The 21,385-nt window shown below is 37.8% G+C and overlaps 2 protein-coding genes across 4 annotated transcripts in view; one reads left to right on the forward strand and one right to left on the reverse strand.

The window, feature by feature from the left end:
• The first annotated feature begins 391 nt into the window (after nucleotides 1-391).
• LOC104818199 (callose synthase 10) lies at nucleotides 392-17,910 on the forward strand. Of its 2 annotated transcripts, none has more exons than XM_010547678.2 (51): nucleotides 392-781; nucleotides 1,537-1,634; nucleotides 1,893-2,056; nucleotides 2,349-2,460; nucleotides 2,767-2,877; nucleotides 2,986-3,111; nucleotides 3,195-3,284; nucleotides 3,431-3,528; nucleotides 3,608-3,725; nucleotides 4,323-4,451; nucleotides 5,056-5,132; nucleotides 5,214-5,292; nucleotides 6,012-6,104; nucleotides 6,180-6,282; nucleotides 6,384-6,507; nucleotides 6,618-6,804; nucleotides 6,887-6,939; nucleotides 7,372-7,432; nucleotides 7,544-7,625; nucleotides 7,963-8,012; nucleotides 8,499-8,585; nucleotides 8,686-8,771; nucleotides 8,907-8,934; nucleotides 9,026-9,123; nucleotides 9,219-9,300; nucleotides 9,416-9,576; nucleotides 9,717-9,837; nucleotides 10,468-10,565; nucleotides 10,650-10,740; nucleotides 10,834-10,994; nucleotides 11,082-11,191; nucleotides 11,265-11,399; nucleotides 11,559-11,627; nucleotides 11,705-11,870; nucleotides 12,470-12,581; nucleotides 12,755-12,874; nucleotides 13,360-13,475; nucleotides 13,580-13,663; nucleotides 13,908-14,020; nucleotides 14,309-14,361; nucleotides 14,443-14,619; nucleotides 14,697-14,744; nucleotides 15,043-15,201; nucleotides 15,404-15,517; nucleotides 15,619-15,707; nucleotides 15,866-16,024; nucleotides 16,138-16,240; nucleotides 16,324-16,443; nucleotides 16,958-17,008; nucleotides 17,144-17,326; nucleotides 17,438-17,910. In XM_010547678.2, the coding sequence occupies exons 1-51, from the start codon at nucleotides 580-582 to the stop codon at nucleotides 17,672-17,674; spliced, it is 5,688 nt and encodes a 1,895-aa protein (XP_010545980.1). In that variant the 5' UTR covers nucleotides 392-579; the 3' UTR covers nucleotides 17,675-17,910. The 2 variants fall into 2 exon arrangements, with proteins under 2 accessions (XP_010545980.1, XP_010545981.1); XM_010547679.2 differs by having other exon boundaries at nucleotides 11,103-11,191.
• Nucleotides 17,911-19,099: 1,189 nt separating this feature from the next.
• Nucleotides 19,100-21,385, reverse strand: part of LOC104818200 (probable UDP-N-acetylglucosamine--peptide N-acetylglucosaminyltransferase SEC) — a 5,583-nt gene continuing 3,297 nt past the window's right edge. For both annotated transcript variants that reach the window (XM_010547681.2, XM_010547682.1), the window contains 4 exons: nucleotides 21,197-21,367; nucleotides 20,604-20,888; nucleotides 20,192-20,342; nucleotides 19,100-19,628 (listed from right to left, as the gene is read on the reverse strand). In XM_010547681.2, the coding sequence (XP_010545983.1) occupies nucleotides 19,246-19,628; nucleotides 20,192-20,342; nucleotides 20,604-20,888; nucleotides 21,197-21,367 (990 nt within the window). In that variant the 3' untranslated portion in view covers nucleotides 19,100-19,245. The remainder of the gene's footprint in view (nucleotides 19,629-20,191; nucleotides 20,343-20,603; nucleotides 20,889-21,196; nucleotides 21,368-21,385) is intronic.

A 21,385-nucleotide genomic window follows, 5' to 3' on the forward strand; every position in this document is an offset into this window, starting at 1 on the left:
ATTTTAGATACCTTTAAATGGTTTTCAAAATTATTATTATTATTGTATTTTTTGTCACCCATTGTTTTGATTTAAAAAACCAATATTTTCTGTAGCAAAAACCTAATTTAATCAATTAAACATATAGAATAGAAATCAGAAATAATATTCCCTTGTAAAAACTTTCTTTCTATATGATGTTATATAAAACATAATTCAAAATATTGACCGGTGATAATAAACACTTCAAAATGCCCAAATGCCGGTCACACGACTCAAACCGTTTCGCAAACGCGGGTCAACTCGGACAGTGACCGATATGCCCTCATGAAACGGCTCAATGACAAGGGTAAAACCGTAAATCACCAACAAGACGCTCCACTTTTCTTCAGGAACCCTTTTCGAAATTGAAAAAGAAAAAAAAGAAGAAAGTCCATCCTTACATAGATCGGACACCGCCAAGATCGGGTCGATTCGTTCTTGCAGCCCGTTATCTTCGTTTGGTTTTCTGTCTTTTTTGTCATGCTGTTCAGATCGTTAGGGATTTGAGATCTTTTCGAGCTTGAATCTGTGGGGGAATTCGAATCCTGATCCTCCGGTATGGCTAGGGTTTATGATAATTGGGACAGGCTCGTTCGAGCCACTTTGAAGAGAGAGCAGCTGAGACATGCTGGACACGAGCGTAAGCCTAGCGGACTCGCCGGAGCTGTCCCGCCGTCGCTCGGACGCGCCACCAACATCGACGCCATCTTACAAGCTGCCGATGAGATTCAGTCGGAGGATCCAAATGTCGCCAGAATTCGTAAGTTCTCTTCCCATGGATTGGATATTTATATGCCCGAATCGAGCTTTTCGGTGTAGATTTGCTGGGTTTTATCTCTTCTGTGCAAATTTTCAAAAAACATTTTGGAGTGGTTATGCGTTGTGGTGCAGCTGAATTGTTGTTTACATTTAGGGTTTATGCGTAATTGTTGGAGAAGAGAGAGAGTACGGTTGGCAGATAAATTGTTCTGCATACTATGCTTTGAGCAAGTACCTTTGGTTAGTGGTTTTGCAATGGAATGCGATTCATGAGGTTCTGCATACCATCCATTGAGCAAGTACCTTTGGTCAGTGGTTTGCAATGGAATGCGATTCATGAGAAATGATAGATAGACCAGATGGAATCAGACCGTGTTGTCCCTTTTTACTAAAGGATGAAGATTACAAAAACAAATAATTTTTTCACCATAGGATAATTGATTGCATGTTATATAACGATCAGATGCCAGATGTTGTAGAACTAATTGTCTACCCAATTTATTGAGAGAGTAAAATTTGTTTTTTCTCCATAGTTTTACTGGTTGACATGCATCTCTTTATTTTCACTTGTTTGAATTTTTGGTTTTATGAGTTCTGCTTTCTTTTATAGCTCATCCTTTGTCAAATGTGCAATGAGTTTAATCTTCTTTAGAATTAATTTGCACCAGTACTACCCTGTTGTATATGCACCTTTACACATTCAAGTGCTCTCTCTGCGTGTTTTGATTTTCCTGACATGTTTTTTGTTTGATCTAGTATGTGAACAGGCATACTCTATGGCACAGAACCTCGACCCTAACAGTGATGGTAGAGGTGTCCTTCAGTTCAAAACTGGTTTGATGTCTGTGATTAAGGTACTTTTTATGATCTTGATTGGTATATGTTCTTGTACATAATACTTCACTGTTGTATCTTGTTTTCTCTGTATATAACTGTGTAATGATGTCCCATGCTCATGTTTGTACCTGTACATGTTGGATTTTTTTAACACCAAGAATGGTATCCAAATAAAAGTTTATGTTTGTGAAACTCACGCTTTCTTGATTTACTTTTACAATTAAGGCCAGCTGCATGCATTCTTGTCTGAATTGAAGGGATAACCAATTTTGCAGCAAAAACTTGCTAAAAGAGATGGAGCTCCAATAGATCGCAATCGTGATATTGAACGGCTTTGGGAATTTTACCAACTTTATAAAAGGCGACATCGAGTTGACGATATCCAACGAGAAGAGCAGAAGTGGAGGGAATCTGGAACTTTTTCTTCGAATGTGGGGGAGTATGTTCATCTCAGAGCCCTATAATTTTCTTCGTTTTGAATGAGATTGAGAGTTTTATACTTGCAAAATAGATGAGATACTGAAAATTGGAATCATGCCTCTTTTGTTGAATGGTGTCTATGGATGTCCTTTCATTTAAGTGAGGGTTTCTTGGTGCAGAAGTGGAGGGAATCTGGAACTTTTTCTTAGGTTCTCTTGTTATGTATTAGTTATGGTCTTTGTTCACCTATATTTCTGTTGACTTTTTCATCTCTTGGACTGGCGATTTGTTTTTTTCCCTCTTTGTTATAGGATCTTGAAGATGAGGAAGGTCTTCGCTACTTTGAGAGCCTTAATTGAGGTCTTGGAAGCTCTTAGCAAAGATGCAGATCCAGAAGGCGTTGGAAGGTCTATTAGGGAGGAGGTAATTTTCTCTCTCATGTCGTATGGGGCAGTTCAAAAGACATTTGATTGGCTTCACACTTCTTTTTTCGGTGATTGCAAGCTTTCAAAGCATATAGTGAACAGTAATTCAAGATTAACTTTTAAAATCGCTTCTGATCTGAATTTACTGTCTGTTTTATGTGAAATGTCATTGAAGCAATTCTTGTATCGATACATCTCTGTCTATATTTCTTGAAGCTATCAACATATTTATTCAGATATAAAGGTAGCCATATTGTATACTTTTTTGTATGAGCTGATTGATATTTGATGTTAATGGTTTCAGCTACGGCGAATTAAAAAGGCTGATGCAACCTTGTCTGCGGAACTAACTCCTTACAACATTGTTCCGCTAGAAGCGCCGTCAATGACCAATGCAATAGGTGTTTTCCCTGAGGTAATTCCACAATATATATGTATAACTTACATAACTGTCCTCATTTTTGTACTGTAATCGTTAGCCTTTCATGTTTTGTTAGCTAACTATAAATTAATCTCTATCTAGGTGCGTGGTGCAATACACGCAATCAGATATACTGAAAACTTCCCTAGACTTCCTGATGATTTTGAGATTTCTGGACAAAGGGATGCCGATATGTTTGATCTGTTGGAGTACGTCTTTGGGTTTCAGGTATGGCAATCATTAGATCAATATTCCTTAAAGTTTATTCTTTTTCTGAATCGCTAATAAGTTTTCCTCGACTCTGGTCTCAGAAAGACAACGTAAGAAACCAACGGGAGCATTTGGTTCTCACACTTGCAAATGCACAATCTCGGCTTAACATACCTGGACAGAATGATCCAGTGAGCGCTTTCTTAACTGTAGTATTCTGTATTAGCATACTTTCTTGACTGACATTAAACCGTTGTTGATTTAGTTAGATCAGAACTTGGTAAAAGGTTTGCCATCTTATATTCTTTACATTCTTTTTTTGTCCCTGGTTTTGTAGAAAGTCGATGAGAAAGCGATCAATGAGGTTTTCTTGAAGGTTTTGGAAAATTATATCAAGTGGTGCAAGTACTTGGGGACGCGCCTGGTGTATAATAAGTATAATCTGCATCTTTTTATGATATGGAAATTTTGGCTTTATTCACTGAATCTTATGACCTTTGAACTTGTTTATTAGGTTAGAAGCGATCAACAGGGACAGGAAACTGTTTCTTGTTTCCTTGTACTTTCTCATTTGGGGTGAAGCTGCTAATGTCCGGTTTCTTCCAGAGTGTATCTGCTATATTTTTCACAATGTAAGATACCAGTTTGTTGTTAACTTGGTTTTAAAAGGCGCACCTCAGGCGCCCTGTATGTCTAGCTTTCTGATCGCATTATAAGTTTAGGAGAATATGTTGTTCATCTTTGCGGAGAGGTACAATAGCTGAATGTCTAGCTTTACAGTTTCTAGGCAGTTACTCACAATCAATTGGAGAAAACATATGTCAGCATCATTGTAGCATTTGATTGCTGCTGCTTCCATATTTTTGCTCTAAATTTTTGAAAAACACATCCTGGCACTTAAATTAATGTATTAATGATTTTTAGTCTTGAAACAACCAGATTCTCTTGATTAATCTGTTTTCTGATTACCTGTTATCCACTGCTGGTAAAAGAATATTCTTGTAATGCTTTTGGATATTATACCCACACCGAAGTGATAAGATATGTCTTTCTATGTGCAATTGCTTGTTTGTTAGATGATTTTCAGTCCTAGAGCGAAAGAAATCTGTTGATAAAGCTGTGCTTTAACTGCCGTGATCCTCTGGGTGGTGAAAATTGAAGGTCCTTGTTACACCCACGATGAAGTGATATGATCTTTCTGTTGATGAACTATTGTTTGTGTTTGTCAGATGGCGAAGGAGTTGGATGCAAAATTGGACCATCCAGAAGCTATCCATGCTGACAGTTACTTAACCGAGGGCGGTTCGGTATCATTTCTCGAGCAAGTTATCTGTCCTATCTACAAAGCAATATCAGCGGTCAGTTCCTACTACTAAAACTGTCGTGTCTCTTCATTTCTGATTTTTTGCTTTAAAAAATTAGCTCAGTTTGACAGTTTAATTTGGACGTTTCTCGTTCATTTGCTAACGCATTGTTTATGTATTAGATGAAACTATCGGTTTGGTGTTCACTTCCACTCAACCATAGCTTTAGGGAAGATATTTCATCATATCTCGAGCTTCTAATTCTTGTTCTGGTTTTTCAATTGAAGGCAATTTGCCTTCAGATTCCATATTCGCTTATTATGTGGTTATTGGGACAGAAATATTAATTGTATTTTCAGTGCGTCTAAGAAGTCCGCGATTCGCCTATGTCAAATTCATCATTTGTCCCAAAATCTTCTGTCAGCTTCCTGGGATAAACTTCGATTTGATGTTGTTCTCTGTTTTCTGCTCGTGCTTTCCTACTTTGTTATCGAGCCTATTTATATGTCTATGTTCGGGAGGAATCTGAAGCATGTTTTCGCTATGCTGTATGCTTTAGGATGGATTTGAAGGCCTTATTGTTGGCATGGATCAGTATATATATATATGGTCATGCCAAGCTTCTAACATTTTTTTCCTGAAATTGAGATTCTTGTAGGAAGCTGATCGAAACAATAATGGAAAAGCTGCACATTCTGAATGGCGGAATTATGACGATTTCAATGAATACTTTTGGTTTGTTTTATGTTGATACTATATTTGAAATCCTATGTTTCTCTCGAGTGGGAGTCTTCATTAACTGCAATTTTTATGCAGGTCACCTGCTTGCTTTGAGTTAGGATGGCCTATGAAAAGCAGTTCACCTTTCCTAATGAAGCCGAAAGGGCGAAAAAGGGTAGGCCTTACTTTGTATGAACAATTTTTCTTGCGACTTTTGTTTTAGAACTTAACAATATTCTATGACCATTTAGCTCTGATCATCTTCAAATTATGTGTCAATTTATCTATGAATGCTCTCTTGTTTTTTTTGGGCCCGTTTTCCTTCAATATGTTTTCAGGTTGAGTTGTCGAAATTGCCAGGTTATGAAGTTCCCTTCCGAATAGAGATTTGAGTTATATGCGCATGTAATAGTTTTGCCTGATCAGTTGTCAAGTTGCTGGTGTTAAATCACAGAGTTTTTGGGGTGTTTTTTTTTCAACTTAAATTATATAAGGGAAGAATTGCTGTAATGAAATTAATGTCTTTTGACATTGTGTTTATGCGGCAATTACAATTCTTCTTCATGATATGATTGCCTTGAAGCAACATAGAAATCATCATCGTTAAGGGTTGAATTTCTTTTCAACTTAAATTATATAAGGGAAGACTTGCTCTAATGAAATTAACGACTTTTGACATTATGTTTATGCGGAAATTTCAATTCCTCTTCATGGTATGATTGCCTTGAAGTAACATAGAAATCATCATCATTAACGTACTTTTGTTAGGAGGTTTATTGTTTTGTCTTATTCATTTTTCACCATCGAATTGTCACCACTTCTTTTATCTTCTTACTGTTTTCTGTGCTTCTACCATGTCATTAACTGCTGTATTTCCCTTCAATTCAATGGTAGACGGGTAAAAGCAGTTTTGTCGAGCATCGAACATTCCTTCACTTATACCGAAGTTTTCATCGACTGTGGATCTTCCTGGCGATAATGTTCCAGGTCAGTTTTGGTCTTTGTGAACTGTTTTCTACTTATATTCATAATTGTCTCATTGTTATCCCCACGTATCAACAGGTTTTGACCATTATAGCCTTCAGAAAGGAGCGTCTCAGTGTAGATACTTTCAAGATATTACTCAGTGCTGGGCCCACATATGCTATTATGAACTTCATTGAGTGTAAATATATCTTTTAACTTCGTTGGATTATAGTTAAAATTTCATATTTAACTTGTACCTAGACTTCTTTGTTGAGCACTTATGGCTTGTTACTTATGCAGGTTTTCTTGATGTCATGCTTATGTTTGGTGCCTACAGCATGGCAAGAGGCATGGCTATATCCAGGTTGATTATCAGGTTTTTCTGGTGGGCCTTGAGTTCAGTATTTGTGGTGTATGTTTATGTGTAAGTCTCTAAATTCTGTATGTGAGCTACAACAACTTGGTGATTTTTTTTCGTTGAGACACTACACTAGTTGTGGAGTTAAAAATTTCTTTTGTTAACAAATATTGCAGGAAGGTTCTGCAAGAAAGATATAATCGAAACTCAAATGACCTATACTTCCGTATATACGTTCTTGCACTGGGTTCCTATGCTGCCGTTCGCCTCTTCTTTGGACTTTTAGTCAAAATTCCAGCATGCCATACTTTGTCAGAAATGTCGGATCAATCATTTTTCCAGTTTTTTAAGTGGATCTATCAGGTATTAATTTTTTTCAAACTTTTAGCAGAGAATAAAAATAACTACGGTTCTCATCACTGATGTTTTTTTTTTCTCACTCCAGGAAAGATACTTTGTTGGACGCGGTCTCTTCGAGAAAATAAGTGATTATTGCAGGTTTGCACTTTTAACTTGCTTGTATACCCATATCTTTTAAGGTATAAGGTTATTTATAGATTTCCTTTCTATGTACTATTGGTATTTTGGAGATGCTTGCATTAGTGGTTATTTGGGAAGCATCTCTCCATCAGAGGAAAGAAATGGTTTTGAAATATGATCGACCTTTAATCTATTGCGTTATGTTGGCTGATATAACCGTAACAAACCTGCTTCTTTTACCCATTTCTTTGGTAAGATGTTAAAGATTACTGATATTCTGCATCTGAAAGTCCCAATTTTCACAAGCAATATTTGAATGGTTGAGTGGGTGTTGTAACCGGTGGCAATGATTGTGGCTCTTGGTGGAATTTGTTGCATCGTTTGTGGATGGAAATATAAATTTTTTGGTAGTTAGTCTTATTTCAAACATTCTCTTTAAATTTCTTGCAGGTATGTGATGTTCTGGGTTGTTGTCCTGGCCTCCAAGTTTGCATTTGCCTACTTTCTCCAGGCAAGGACTGTTTAAAAGCTGTATTTATGCAGCTAATCTGAAATACCTTAGTGCTCTTAAATAAGCACATGTATGATATTGCACTGATGGTTGATCTTCATTGTGTTGCAGATTAAACCTCTTGTTAAACCCACCAATACTATCATCGATCTCCGTCCCTTTCCATATTCATGGCATGATTTGATCTCAAAGAGTAAGTATCATTATGCTCAGATACTTGTGTCTTAGTATTTGGTCATCAGCGTATTGGCTTAATGCTCATGGCATTAGTATGGGGTAACCAACACAGGTTTGTAGATAATTCTGTAAACTGGTTGGGGATTTTACCTCCCTTTATTGAAGTTTGTAGCAGTTTGATCTTTCCCTTGACAAATTTATCCTGTTTCATTTTGCTGCAAGATTTGTTGAGTCTCAATTGAAGGACATCAGATTTTTTATTTTACCACCAAAAATACGGACTAAAACCTGATACTTATTATCATCATAAAAGCATTGACATCTATAGCTCTTTTTCCTGTACCAATTGGCAGGCAACAATCATGCCTTGACCCTCGTTAGCTTGTGGGCTCCAGTTATAGCGGTGAGAATTTACCGTCTTCTTACTCATAATATAAGGGGGATATGTTTGTCATGGTATTTGGGATATATTGTGTTACTTTTGATCCTTTTCATGTAATCTGATTTTAGAACTTGTGTTGATCATTTTTGTGATGATAAGCTAAAACTGTGAAGCGCATAGTACTACCATAATTTTTCGGAGGGGGAACTATAGCAAGAAGATTTAGTTGTATAACGGAAATAGTTACTATTATGATAAAATGTTAACGGTACTAAATGAGTTTTTAATGACCTTAATAAGTATGGGTTACTCTATATGGATATCTTTTTTGTGTATTGAAGGAATCCAGTCTCCTATCACAGTGATGAATTGTCTAGCTCTGTCCAAATTACATGTATTAAATACCTGATTTGTTTTTCCTATGTCTGAGTTTTTTTTTATAGTAGTTGATGGTCACTATTTTCCGTAGCAAAACACCGATTCATGACATTTAATCTTTTTTTCAAGATATATCTTATGGACATTCATATCTGGTACACGGTCTTGTCAGCAATCATTGGTGGCGTGATGGGTGCAAAAGCTCGCCTAGGCGAGGTACTGGTGGACGCAAGAATATTTTCTTGCTATTTTCTTATGATTTCAAATGCCTATTCATGTTACTGGTATCTTTACTACACTTTTGATTTGGTTTTAGATACGCTCCATCGAGATGGTCCATAAACGTTTTGAGAGTTTCCCCGAAGCTTTTGCTAAGAACCTTGCCTCACCAGCAGTGAAAAGGTTTCATTATGTTTGACTTTTACCGTGGTTTATGTTTTTTGTGAAGCTTGAATCTTTCTATAATTGTTTGTTTTACCACAAGATTACATTGGTTTCTTCTGTCACCAACTAGTCCCCATGTAATATTTTTTTTAGGGCGCCATTCGACCGACATGCCTCTCAGGTTAGTAAAATTCTTTGTCATCGATTTATCCTTTTGGATCCATTGCATACATTGCTGTCTTCCACCTTTTTACTCCTCTGTGTTTTTGCAGGATTCTCAGGATATGAACAAGGCCTATGCTGCAATGTTTTCCCCATTTTGGAATGAGATAATTAAAAGCTTGAGAGAGGAAGATTATATCAGTAACAGGTTTACTTTCGTTGAATGTTTAACTTCCTTTATTGTTTGCTGTTTTGTGTGACTACGTTTATTCATGAATAGTTTTCTGTGTTCTCTGGTCATAGGGAGATGGACTTGCTTTCAATTCCCAGCAACACAGGGAGTCTAAGACTAGTACAGTGGCCCTTGTTTCTCCTGTGCAGTAAGGTGCAGCCTGGAAAATAATCTATGTGCTTTTAAAGTCAGGAGCACATATGATAAGATTTGACATCGTTCTATGCTGATATCTGTGATTTTTACTGGCATCGTTTTCTTTTTCCAGATCTTGGTGGCCATTGATTTAGCCATGGAGTGTAAAGAAACACAGGAAGATCTCTGGAGTCAGATATGTGAGGACGAATACATGGCATATGCCGTTCAGGAGTGCTATTACAGTGTTGAAAAAATTTTGAATTCTGTGGTTGATGGTGAAGGGAGACGTTGGTACGGTCCCTGCTGACAATTTGTTTGATATTCAATGTTTGTCTGAAGGAATGAATATCATTTTGTTGCAACTGTGATAATATGTTTTTGGGGTTTAGCATGTGACACTTATTCTCTTATTCGTTTTGCTCTTGTAATAGGGTTGAAAGGATTTTTCGGGAGATTAGCAACAGTATACAAGAGGGTTCCCTTGTTATAACCTTAAATCTGAAGAAACTTCAGTTGGTGGTTTCTAGATTTACAGCATTGACTGGGCTTTTGGTATGTTATCTTCCCCTGCAGGCTTACTGTTTCTTTTTAAAGCTAGTGCTCGACTGCTAGTTCAATATTTTAATCTGTATTAACTCCTGCTTCATCTAAGAAAATAGCTGATTGCTGGTTTGGGCAAGTGGAAAGCAAAAAAGTTGGTTACTGCTTGCTTTATTGTCTATCTTAATCTCTCTGCAATGCGTTTTTTATACTTTGAAGTGAACTTTTCTTTAACATGGGAATGTGAAAAACGTTTTGTAGCTGTTATTGTCTTGTTAGGTACTGCTTCTGTGTGAATCTTATGCTTGCATTTATTTTCTGATCTATCCCGTGTTAGCTTCATTTTCTGATTCTTCTTAGTGGTTTTATCGAGGAAGTACTCTTATTTTCTTATTTTGTGATTACTTTCTGAGGAAATATCATTCTTTGTGTCAGGAAGTATATAAGAGGTGTTATTTGCTAGTTTTTCCAATACCCTGTTCGTTGTTTTAATAGTTGTATTTACATCTGTTACCTTAGATCTTTTGCTAATATTGAAGATCTGATACCGTTTAAGTTAGATATTTGTGGCCAGAATCTTGTTTTGTTCAATTAATTGCTCAGCTTAGCTGAATATTTTCTGTAACAAATGACATGTACCAGATACGAAATGAAACTCCAGATCTTGCAAAAGGAGCCGCAAAAGCTATGTTTGATTTCTATGAGGTGGTCACACATGACCTTCTTTCTCATGATTTAAGGTAGGTCACCTGCTCACCAGGCATCTTTCTGTAATGGCGACTGTCTTAGACAAATTGTCTAATCGTCTTGCTTCTGTTCTTCAGGGAGCAGTTTGACACATGGGGCATTCTGGCAAGGGCTCGAAATGAAGGTCGTCTCTTCTCTAGGATAGAGTGGCCCAGGGACCCAGAAATTGTAAGCTCATACAGAAGCAAAAAGGCATTTCATACCTATTGTTGTATGTTTCTTATGCATTTGCAATAAATAATGTGTTGTTTATAATTGCAGAAAGAGCAGGTCAAGAGGTTGCATCTTCTTCTTTCGGTGAAAGATGCTGCTGCCAACATCCCAAAGAATCTTGAAGCAAGGAGAAGATTGGAGTTTTTTACAAATTCTTTATTTATGGATATGCCCCCAGCAAAGCCCGTTTCTGAAATGATACCATTCTGGTATGTGCGGTAGCATGTGTCTGACATTTAGTTTATCATCCGTTCTTCCTTCACTTACCATAAAACATGTTACATTTCTATAAACAGTGTCTTTACCCCATACTACAGCGAGACTGTACTATATAGCTCCTCAGAGTTGCGGGTTGAGAATGAGGATGGGATATCTATTCTCTTTTATCTTCAAAAGATATATCCTGGTATGTATGTTTCATTGGCTAGGAGTTTTAGGTCATTTGTCATAGTAGCTAAAAAGTATGTATCTGGCTTTAGATGAATGGGAAAACTTTTTGGAGCGGATTGGTAGAGCTGATTCAACAGGGGATGCGGATCTTCAAGAAAGTTCTACTGATGCTTTGGAGCTTCGGTTTTGGGTATCGTACCGTGGACAGACTTTAGCAAGGACTGGTCAGGATAAAATCGTATTGGTTTTATGACTAAATTATACGTTAAATGCAATTTGTGTATTCAATGCAAATTATGTTCATTGCTGCGAGGGTTCCGAAATGGAATTGCTGTGTTTTTTTCTGTATTAATGACTGATTATTCATTTTGTTGGATATGAAGTGCGAGGTATGATGTATTACCGAAGGGCTTTGATGCTCCAGAGTTTCTTAGAAAGACGAGGCTTGGGAGGTACTTGATTTTGAACTTTTCTGCAGTATCCGCATCAAGGAACGGCATGATTGATAATAATAACTTCTTGTTTATAGTGGATGATAACTCTCTCACAAATTCGCCCCGAGGGTTTGAATTGTCACTCGAAGCACGAGCTCAAGCAGACCTCAAATTTACATATGTCGTTTCATGCCAAATTTATGGACAGCAGAAACAGCGTAAGACTCCAGAAGCTGCTGATATTGCGCTTTTGTTGCAAAGGTAGGGAATTTTTTTAGTTTTTTTTTGTTTCTGATGATGATCCTTTCTTTTTGCTTATAAAATCTGATGTCTATCATTTTGGTCAAGTCATGAAGTTGAATATCTAATAGCTAAGTGGTATCTTAATTTGTTCCATTTCATCGTGTTCTGTTCCTACGGATGTTTACTTTTAGTTAATTCGTTTAAGTGGTAGAGAAAGTTGCTGTTGAAACTCCACCTAGGAGGGTCATTTGTCCCACAATATTACGAAAGGGCAGCTGAGGAAATTTGTGAGGGACAAAGGCTGACAGCAACATAAACAACGGTTAGGGACAATGTGAAAGAGACATGGAATACATCAACACTAACCTGTTGTAGGAAGAAAAATGTGAGCAGAAGAACCTTGGGTATCATGGAATTCTAGAGAATTTTGTGTACAAGGATGGAATAATATATGTGTATATAGGCTATAGAAGGAGAACAGGAAAGATCATAACTAAATGTTTTTGTTACCGGAATTCTCTGAATTTCCTTATGATGGCTAGTTCTCGGTGCAATCTTGTCACATCAATAGAGCTCTTGTCCATAATCTTAAGGGGCATTTATGATATTGCATCTAGGAATGAAGCTCTTCGAGTTGCCTTCATACACTCGGAGGATAGCACAGCGGTTGAAGGGAAAAAGGAATTCTATTCTAAGCTAGTTAAAGCTGACATTCATGGAAAAGATCAGGTATGTAAATATTTTACCTAATGCTCTTTTTCATTAATTTCTTAAGTTGCTTTACAATCTCTAGCTGCCCAACAAAGAGTGGTGGAATATCCCTTCTTTGTTAGGATAGTTCTTTCATTTTCCCCCCATTTTATATCACTGTCTTTAGGCATTATATTCCAACAATCCTGCAGGAAATATATTCAATTAAACTTCCTGGAGATCCCAAACTTGGAGAAGGAAAGCCCGAGAATCAAAATCACGCCATTATTTTCACCCGCGGAGAAGCTATCCAGACCATCGATATGAATCAGGTTTCTCATCTTTATGTTGGCATTTTTTACCCTTCTGATTTCCTCAAATTTTTGTAGACACTTTCTTGTCCAAATTCAAAAGAGGTAAAAGGATCAAGTTTTTAACACTTCTTTGTAAAGTTGAGTGAGATAATTCTAGTGCTTCTAAGAAGAAAAAAAAAAAGCATATAGGATTGTTATGGAGCCTACATGTGCATGAGGTTGATTTTCATCGATCATCTTTTTAAGAACCATGAGGTTGCAATGTTATTTTCCGTATATTACAGGATGATATAAATTTGTTCTTTCATGAACACATGTTTTTAGTCCCAATGTTCGCTAGATACATCAGCATCAAGTTTCCCTGTTATTTCTTTTCAATTGCATCAATCTTTTTCATGTAAGCAAATAAAGTAGCCAAATGTATGACCACATTGCCTAATATTTTTGTATGATAACTCACTGAATGGCTACTTGATCCTGTGATATTCTATTTTGTTCTTCAGGATAACTATCTGGAGGAGGCAATAAAAATGAGAAATCTACTTGAGGAATTTCATGGAAAACATGGAATTCGTCCTCCTACTATCCTGGGAGTTAGGGAGCATGTTTTTACTGGAAGGTTTGGTGATTCTCAGTCCTCTTTTCAACGAGGTTTCTTCTGTTATGTACTTTCATTGTTTTTAATGTTGTCATTCTTTACATGTTTCGGGATTGATCTTGCAGTGTTTCATCATTGGCGTGGTTCATGTCTAATCAAGAAACCAGTTTTGTGACCTTGGGTCAACGTGTTTTAGCATATCCGCTTAAGTGAGTATGCGCACTTCCCACTTCAATATATGGTCTAAAATTTGACTTTCTCACAATACGTAGGGACATTAACCTGAGGAGAAGAGCTGTCAAGTTTTCTTATTATTATTGTGTTTTTTCCTTGTTTCTCCTTTTCTTCTAGTTATTCCCTTTACATGTCAAGTTTTCCAGTTTCTTGTTAATTCAATGCCAAAAACAATTTTAGTGGTTGTTTGGTTTTGATTGTGCAAAACTAATCACGCAGAGTCCGAATGCACTATGGGCATCCAGATGTGTTTGATAGAATATTTCACATCACTCGTGGCGGCATCAGTAAAGCATCCCGTGTAATTAATATCAGTGAAGATATTTATGCTGGTATGTGTAGATTAGTTAATTCATTTGAGTCTTCTTTGAGTAGACAGTTTTTTCAGTGCAGTTTCTATTATTGTTTTCCACTTACAGCTATCATTAACATATCTAGGCTCATGTTGGCTCTCTTGTGCAATGCCTTCTTTTTTACACGTTCTTTGTTTGTCTCTCATAACTACTTACGCCTTGGTTAGTGTCATCTATATATCATATGTCATCTGTACTTGACTCTGTAAATTCTTTGGAGATGATCTTTTTGGGAAAAATAGGTTTAGCTAAATAATGTTTTTGCAGGGTTTAATTCCACTCTCAGGCAGGGAAATGTCACCCACCACGAGTATATCCAGGTAGAGGATATTCCTGCATTCGCTGTCTCTTTTCACCGACTTGTAACTCCTTGGGATCTGAATACATGTTACTACATGTAGGTTGGAAAAGGAAGAGATGTCGGACTAAATCAGATTGCTCTATTTGAAGGAAAAGTAGCAGGTGGAAACGGGGAACAAGTTCTTAGTAGGGATGTTTACAGGCTTGGGCAGCTGTTTGACTTCTTTAGGATGCTATCTTACTACTTCACAACAGTTGGATTCTATGTTTGCACAATGGTGCTGTTCCTTGTTTAATGTTCTATCAGTGTGTTTCCTCCATTACCACATCTAGTAATGAACTCTGTTTGCTGCAGATGACAGTCCTCACAGTGTACGTCTTTCTGTATGGGAGAGTGTACCTGGTATGTTATGGAACTTATTGTTTTTGCCCTCTTTCTTTTCTTTTTCTTCAATGTCAACTGATAGTTTGCTTACATCTGCTTTCTGCACCACATAGCTTGCAGTTCTAAGATTTTACTTCTAGTTGATCGTTGCACATTTTTATGAGCTCAACAATCTGATTGCTTAAAGTTACTTTGTCCATGACTGTAATCCTAGTCAAAGTAACATGGTTGACTTTTCAAAATTCAAGAATGTAGTTACAATGCTTTCTGCAAGCAATTTTTGAGATAATTTACATACTGATTTGTCTGTTTTCAGGCTTTTTCTGGCGCTGACCGTGCAATCGCACGGGTAGCCAGGCTATCAGGTAACACTGCATTGGATGCAGCTCTGAATGCACAATTTTTGGTCCAAATTGGAGTCTTCACTGCAGTCCCTATGGTTATGGGTTTCATACTTGAACTCGGGTTGCTGAAGGTTAGCTGCTTGTTTGTCTCTGTTGTTCTTAGAGATATTTATCATTGTTTTGCTCTTCATTTCTTCTGTTACTATCTTATATGTTCAGTCTATAGTTCCAATTTTTGTACATGGTCACCCATAAGTTTGGTAATGTGTTCTTAAATTCTTCAGGCTCTTTAGGTGTAAAGTCTCCAAAACTTACGTTTTGTTGGTATCACAGGCTATTTTCAGCTTCATTACAATGCAATTTCAGCTGTGTTCTGTCTTCTTCACATTTTCACTCGGAACAAGGACTCATTATTTTGGCCGTACTATCCTCCATGGTGGCGCAAAGGTGTGCTTGCTTGTGTTTTGACCATCCTACATGCCACCGTGAGATTACCACCTCTTTTGTACCTTCTCCAAATGTGTGTTTGTTCTTTATTTCATCAACAGTATCGGGCGACTGGAAGAGGCTTTGTGGTTCGCCATATCAAGTTTGCTGAAAACTACAGACTTTATTCTAGAAGTCATTTTGTCAAAGCGTAAGCCCAATTGTCAATCACTTACTGGCTGTTTTTTTTCTGTGGAACTGATACAAAATTTACAAGCATCCAGGATAGCTAAAACAGAAGCACATTTGTCATATGAATACTGTAGTGATCATTGCTACTGACATCTTCGAATGTTATTTTTTTTGCAGGCTTGAAGTTGCTTTGCTACTGATAGTTTACATTGCCTATGGGTATACAGATGGGGGTGCTGTCTCCTTTGTTTTGCTAACTGTCAGCAGTTGGTTCCTTGTTATATCCTGGCTGTTTGCTCCCTATATTTTCAACCCTTCTGGTTTCGAATGGCAAAAGTAAGTGTTATAGTCCAGTTTCTTAGTAAATGGATGCTCTCCAGCGAACAGATTGTGAAGAATATCTTATACATGCATATATGGCAGACCTATAACTCTTATGCTTCAAACAGGACTGTCGAGGACTTTGAGGATTGGATCAACTGGCTTATGTACAAAGGTGGGGTTGGAGTAAAGGGAGACAACAGTTGGGAGTCTTGGTGGGACGAAGAACAGGTTTGCCTTCTCTCTTTGTGTTTTTCTGTGTCACGTTTTATTATTATTATTATTTTATGATCTTGGTAAGTGTTCCTGTACAGATGCATATCCAAACACTAAGAGGGAGGATCTTGGAGAGCATCTTGAGCTTGAGATTCTTCATGTTCCAGTATGGCATTGTGTATAAGCTCAATCTTACAGGGAAAAGCACATCACTTGCGGTAAAGCTGCTTTAACTTTTACAGCATCGATTTGTATATGGTGTGTGAAGCATGGACTGCCTATATCTTTGGACTTTCTGTGGCTAGAATGGCTTTATGAGCGTATCTGAGGAACATGCCAACTTTCAGGCATTTTTATTGGTTGGCAGATAGTGTGATGTTCTGCAACTTTTCCACTTAGGACTGCTATTATTTTATCTTTGCTAGTGTTTTTAACCAAGGAGTTCAAGTATGGAAGGTATGCCTCAGTCAACCTATCTAAAATTGGGGCTGTGTTGTATATGCGATAGATTCGCATCTTTGTGCATGCATTGCATTGTCTCGATGCCTAGTTAGATGAGCAGAGAAAAGAACAAATCAAATAGAGGAAATGATTTTTAGGAGTTGTTTTGCTTGCCCTTGATCATGACAAGGGAGCGCTGATTGTTAAAATGCGCTGCTTGGTATAGTACTGAATTCATTACTATTGATATTGGATATTATCCGACTTAATCTAAATTCTCTGATTTTCAAGCTCTATGGCTACTCATGGATTGTATTGGCTGCAGTTGTGATGTTATTCAAGGTACGAATTGCTTTTACCCATCATTACTCTTTCTTTTTTGTCGGTTTTCCAGATGTAAAGTGATTTTCTTCTGTTTTCCCAGCAGTTAACAAATCTGTGTCCTATATAACATACTTCTTTATCTTGTTCTTACAGCTATTCTGGTTTAGCCCGAAAAAGTCGAGCAACATGCTTCTGGCGTTGCGGTTTCTTCAGGGACTGGTAGCATTGACCGTTATCGTTCTCATTGGCTTGGCCATTGGCTTAACTCCTCTGTCAGTTCCCGACCTATTTGCAAGTGTCCTCGCTTTCATCCCCACCGGATGGGCATTCCTATGTGTAAGTTTGCTGAAAGTTTCCATCACTGTCACAATTGTCATCTCTCAAACTCATAATAGACGCCAAGGGTTTACATTTTTTTTGTGTTTTTTTTGGAATCCCTTGAAACAGCTGGCTATTACGTGGAGACGGTTGATACGGAGCCTAGGCTTGTGGGAGACGGTCCGGGAATTCGCACGCATCTATGACGCTGGAATGGGAATGATAATATTTGCACCGGTAGCGTTTCTATCATGGTTCCCTTTCATTTCAATGTTTCAGTCGCGTCTTCTCTTCAACCAAGCATTCAGCCGCGGACTCGAGATCTCTCTTATCCTCGCCGGAAACAGGGCCAATGTCGAGACTTGATCACAAAAACCCTTTACATCGGGGGTTGGGGTTTTTATTATATATCACAATCTGAGAAAATAGTACGACTTGTTTCATCTGTTATGTAATGTAATGTAGTGTAATGTTGTTTTCTTGTTCGTCTAGAATTTCCTGATTCTCTCTTTTATTGGATTTATGACACACTGTAATTGTTAGTCTTGCACTTTGTGAAGCTTCAGTTTACGTGTGTCTCGAGCAAAGCTTCTAAAATTTCATAGATTGATTTTGTAATGAAATTGAAATTAATGATACTATATCATATCTAAACAGATTTGATCCTAACTTGGCTTGTCGAGCCTCGCATTTCCAGCCCTTGAAAATTGCGGTACGAAAGCTGGAGCAAATATACTGCATTCCAAAAATCCAAAATATTATTTTTACCGATTCGATTTGGTTCGGTTCAAATTCTGTTTTTCGTTTTATTTGAATTTAATTTTTTTGGATTTAAAAATTTTATAACTATTAGAATTTTAGTTTTGGATTTTCGATTTTTTTTGTTTTTTGTTTTTTTTTGAATTTGATTTTTTTGATTTAAAGAAATTATAACTATTAGAATTTTATATTAGATTTTGGATTGAGAAAGCGACAAGTCCAATGAACTAAGACTTCAGTTAGACTTTTTCAGAGGAATTCATTACGGTTTTGAAAGTTGATTGAATAACATTAGTTGATATAGCTGGTTTTCTGCAAAATCTAAGATGTTCAAAATAGAAAACTTGTTTTAAAGGCGAAACTCAAGGTTTTAAAATGTTCAAATTTCCCCACTATAAACTAACAATTGTGTTCTGAATGCCCATTTGCTTAATTTGAATATGTTTCGAACGAGCATGATGAACAGAATTGGTAGTCATATAAGTGCACTGATGTTATCAGAATAGATCTGAATTTGACGTTAAAAAACGGTAACAAAAGCCGTCTTTTTTAGATGACAATATTTTTTTTTCTTTATTTAATAAGTGGCACTCATTCGCGGGTTGCTGAAAGTGATTTTGGACTATCCGGACACATTCTTCGTCGGTCTGGATCGATTTGGGTATTTAGTTAATAACCAAAAATGGTCACTAGTACGTGGTGTTCGGTTGGCGTGATGGAGACATTCGAATCCTTTGGATTTCATGGGTTGAGTTTGACTCAAGTCAAACTCAGTCGACGAGGTAAGACTCAGCGATATGATTAGACCTCCAACCAATGAAAACGCGCCACGTCATATAAAATTTCAAAATCTACGCGCCTCTTTTATAATTGATTATAAACCCTTTCATTGACCAGGTGAAATTCAATTATAGACTAAAAGTATAAATGATTCAATATCCTCTAAAACGTTATAAACCACACGAACCATCAATTTTAAAAACGATTGAATCATATATTACGCTAAAAGTTAATTATTACTAGGCTGAATAATGAATCTATAGAACCAAACTCCAAAATCTTTACAAGGATCAGTGCACGAAACTACATCTTTATATTACATTATCTCCTTCCTAACAAGAACTCACGAAACAACAAAAAAAATAAAAGTTTTTTTTTCTGGACAAGACAGAATCACATCAAGAATCAGGAACAGGAGTAGAGGAAGAGAGGCAGCAAGAACACAACCTGGACATGGTCGTGGCTTTAAGCAAGTTGGATTTCGCTGCGTCGAGCAAAGGATCGGCTTCGAGGGCTTTCCCGAAGCAGAATTTCGCTTCTTCCCACCGACCCTTCGCCACGAAAACGAGGCCGAGGTTGTTATACGCGGGTGCATACCCGGGTTTTAGCTCCAACGCCTTTGAGAACATCGCCTTTGAGAGCTCGTACTGCTTCTTCTGGCGGTACAGATTCCCGAGGTTGGTGTATACAGTGTGTGCCTGATCCAGTGTCGCCTCGGCCAAGGCTCGCTTGTATACTTCCTCGGCTTGCGATTGCTCATCAGATAACTGCAGCGAGATACCTGGTCCAACACTTGTGAGTTTAGCGATAAAACATGATTTGCAAGAATCTGAACCAGAACTATGTTTGGATGGACCCTCAACTACTTTTGTGTCCATCACGCCAAGAATTTAGGATAATCCTACTTCGGCCGCCATGAAATTAGGGTGACCATCAGGGGTATAATAGTAATTATCCACAAAATAGACCTGTATATTATTGTAATCAGCCTAAAAACCAGGGGTATAAGTCCCACCCGTGCTTGACCTCATTCACTGCTAAGCACCCACATTCCACGTAACCGTGAGACGGGTACCCAGGAACCCGTGGGTATTGTGTTTTAACTCCCACCCCAACATGAAATAGCACGATGATTCGTTTATACAAGACTTGAGGCAAACATTCGGTAAAACTTGTCAGCTGTCCAGATAGAGACATGGAAACAGAGACTGTTGTTTATGGACTTCAAACTTGCACAACTAGATAAAATTTGCAAGCATATAACCTATTCTCTCTAATAAAGAGTGAATCATGAAATAATTGGTTTTGCTACGATAAATGTAGATTCGAGTAGAGAGCATTTACCGAGATTCGACCACGCATAGCTACTACATTCTCCGGAACGTGCAACCGCTGCCTTGAGGTACTTCTGTGCAAGTTTATACTGTTGTGAACAAAGACTATGAAGACCAAGTTGGTGCCACTGGACTGCATCATCTGGATCTTCAGTTACTGCCTATGGCGACGAGAAAGAGAGAAAGAGAAAAAAAATGAGACGGAAATCTTTTCCATGCAAGGAACATCAGAAGATGTATCTGCATTTACTGTCGGAAAAAACAAAGTACGATGGACAAACCGAATCTGTAACAACATCACGTAGGGGTACTGAATGAATACTGCCATTTCTTGCAGTGTAATTACGGTTGCCGATACGACCAAACCAAGAGGAATGCTAAATCTTCTTCGCTGTCTAGACACAGGAAAAAAAAACACGTACCTGCTTTAAGCTGTAAACTGCACGATCTTCCATGTCAGTCAATTCATTCGGGTCAGCTACGAAAGCAGCTGAGATTTCATGTTGTGCCTTGTGAACCATTGCGAGTCCTGCCCAAGCAATGGGAGGGTCAATAGGAACAGACTCTCCTTCTCGTATTACTGAAGCCATCTCGTTCCCAGCCCACGAAAGTTGGTCACTTGCATCCTGAGACCTTTCTGCATATTTGATTCGATGGACAGCAACAGCAAATCGAGTAGCCATACAGTTGGTATCAAGTTTCGCCGCCTGAGAGGAGAAAACAAGAAATTCAGTCCACAGAAAACACGGGTTTATGAAAAGAACGCGGCCCAAGCTGGCTAGTTCAGGCAGGTATTGTAGATTACACAAGTTTTTTTCTTCTGTCCAATTGAGTAAAGTTGAATATCCAGTTATTTTGACTACTTTATTCAATTACCCAAATTTCTCTCAGGGAATCATGAGGGAATCGTGAGAAACGAAATAAGAAACAAGACGAAACCCTTCCTTCGACGATAAGGAAAACACCAAACAACCTCAAGACAAAGAAGCTACAGAAGTGAGAGCCATGAGAGCACCTTCTCCAAACATTTGCTAGAGCTTCTGTGATCGCCAATCATATAATATGAATTAGCGAGATTCACCCATGCATGTGCTGCCTTTGGATCCGATCTTAGTGCAGCCAAGAGACATTCCTTTGCAACACTCATAGCTGCCTTCTTGTCTCCAAATGCATCATCACCGCTCTTTTATTTTTTTTGCAGGCT

This window comes from Tarenaya hassleriana, unplaced genomic scaffold (assembly GCF_000463585.1).
Source record: "Tarenaya hassleriana unplaced genomic scaffold, ASM46358v1 Cleome29, whole genome shotgun sequence".
In the NCBI taxonomy this organism is placed as follows: domain Eukaryota; kingdom Viridiplantae; phylum Streptophyta; class Magnoliopsida; order Brassicales; family Cleomaceae; genus Tarenaya; species Tarenaya hassleriana.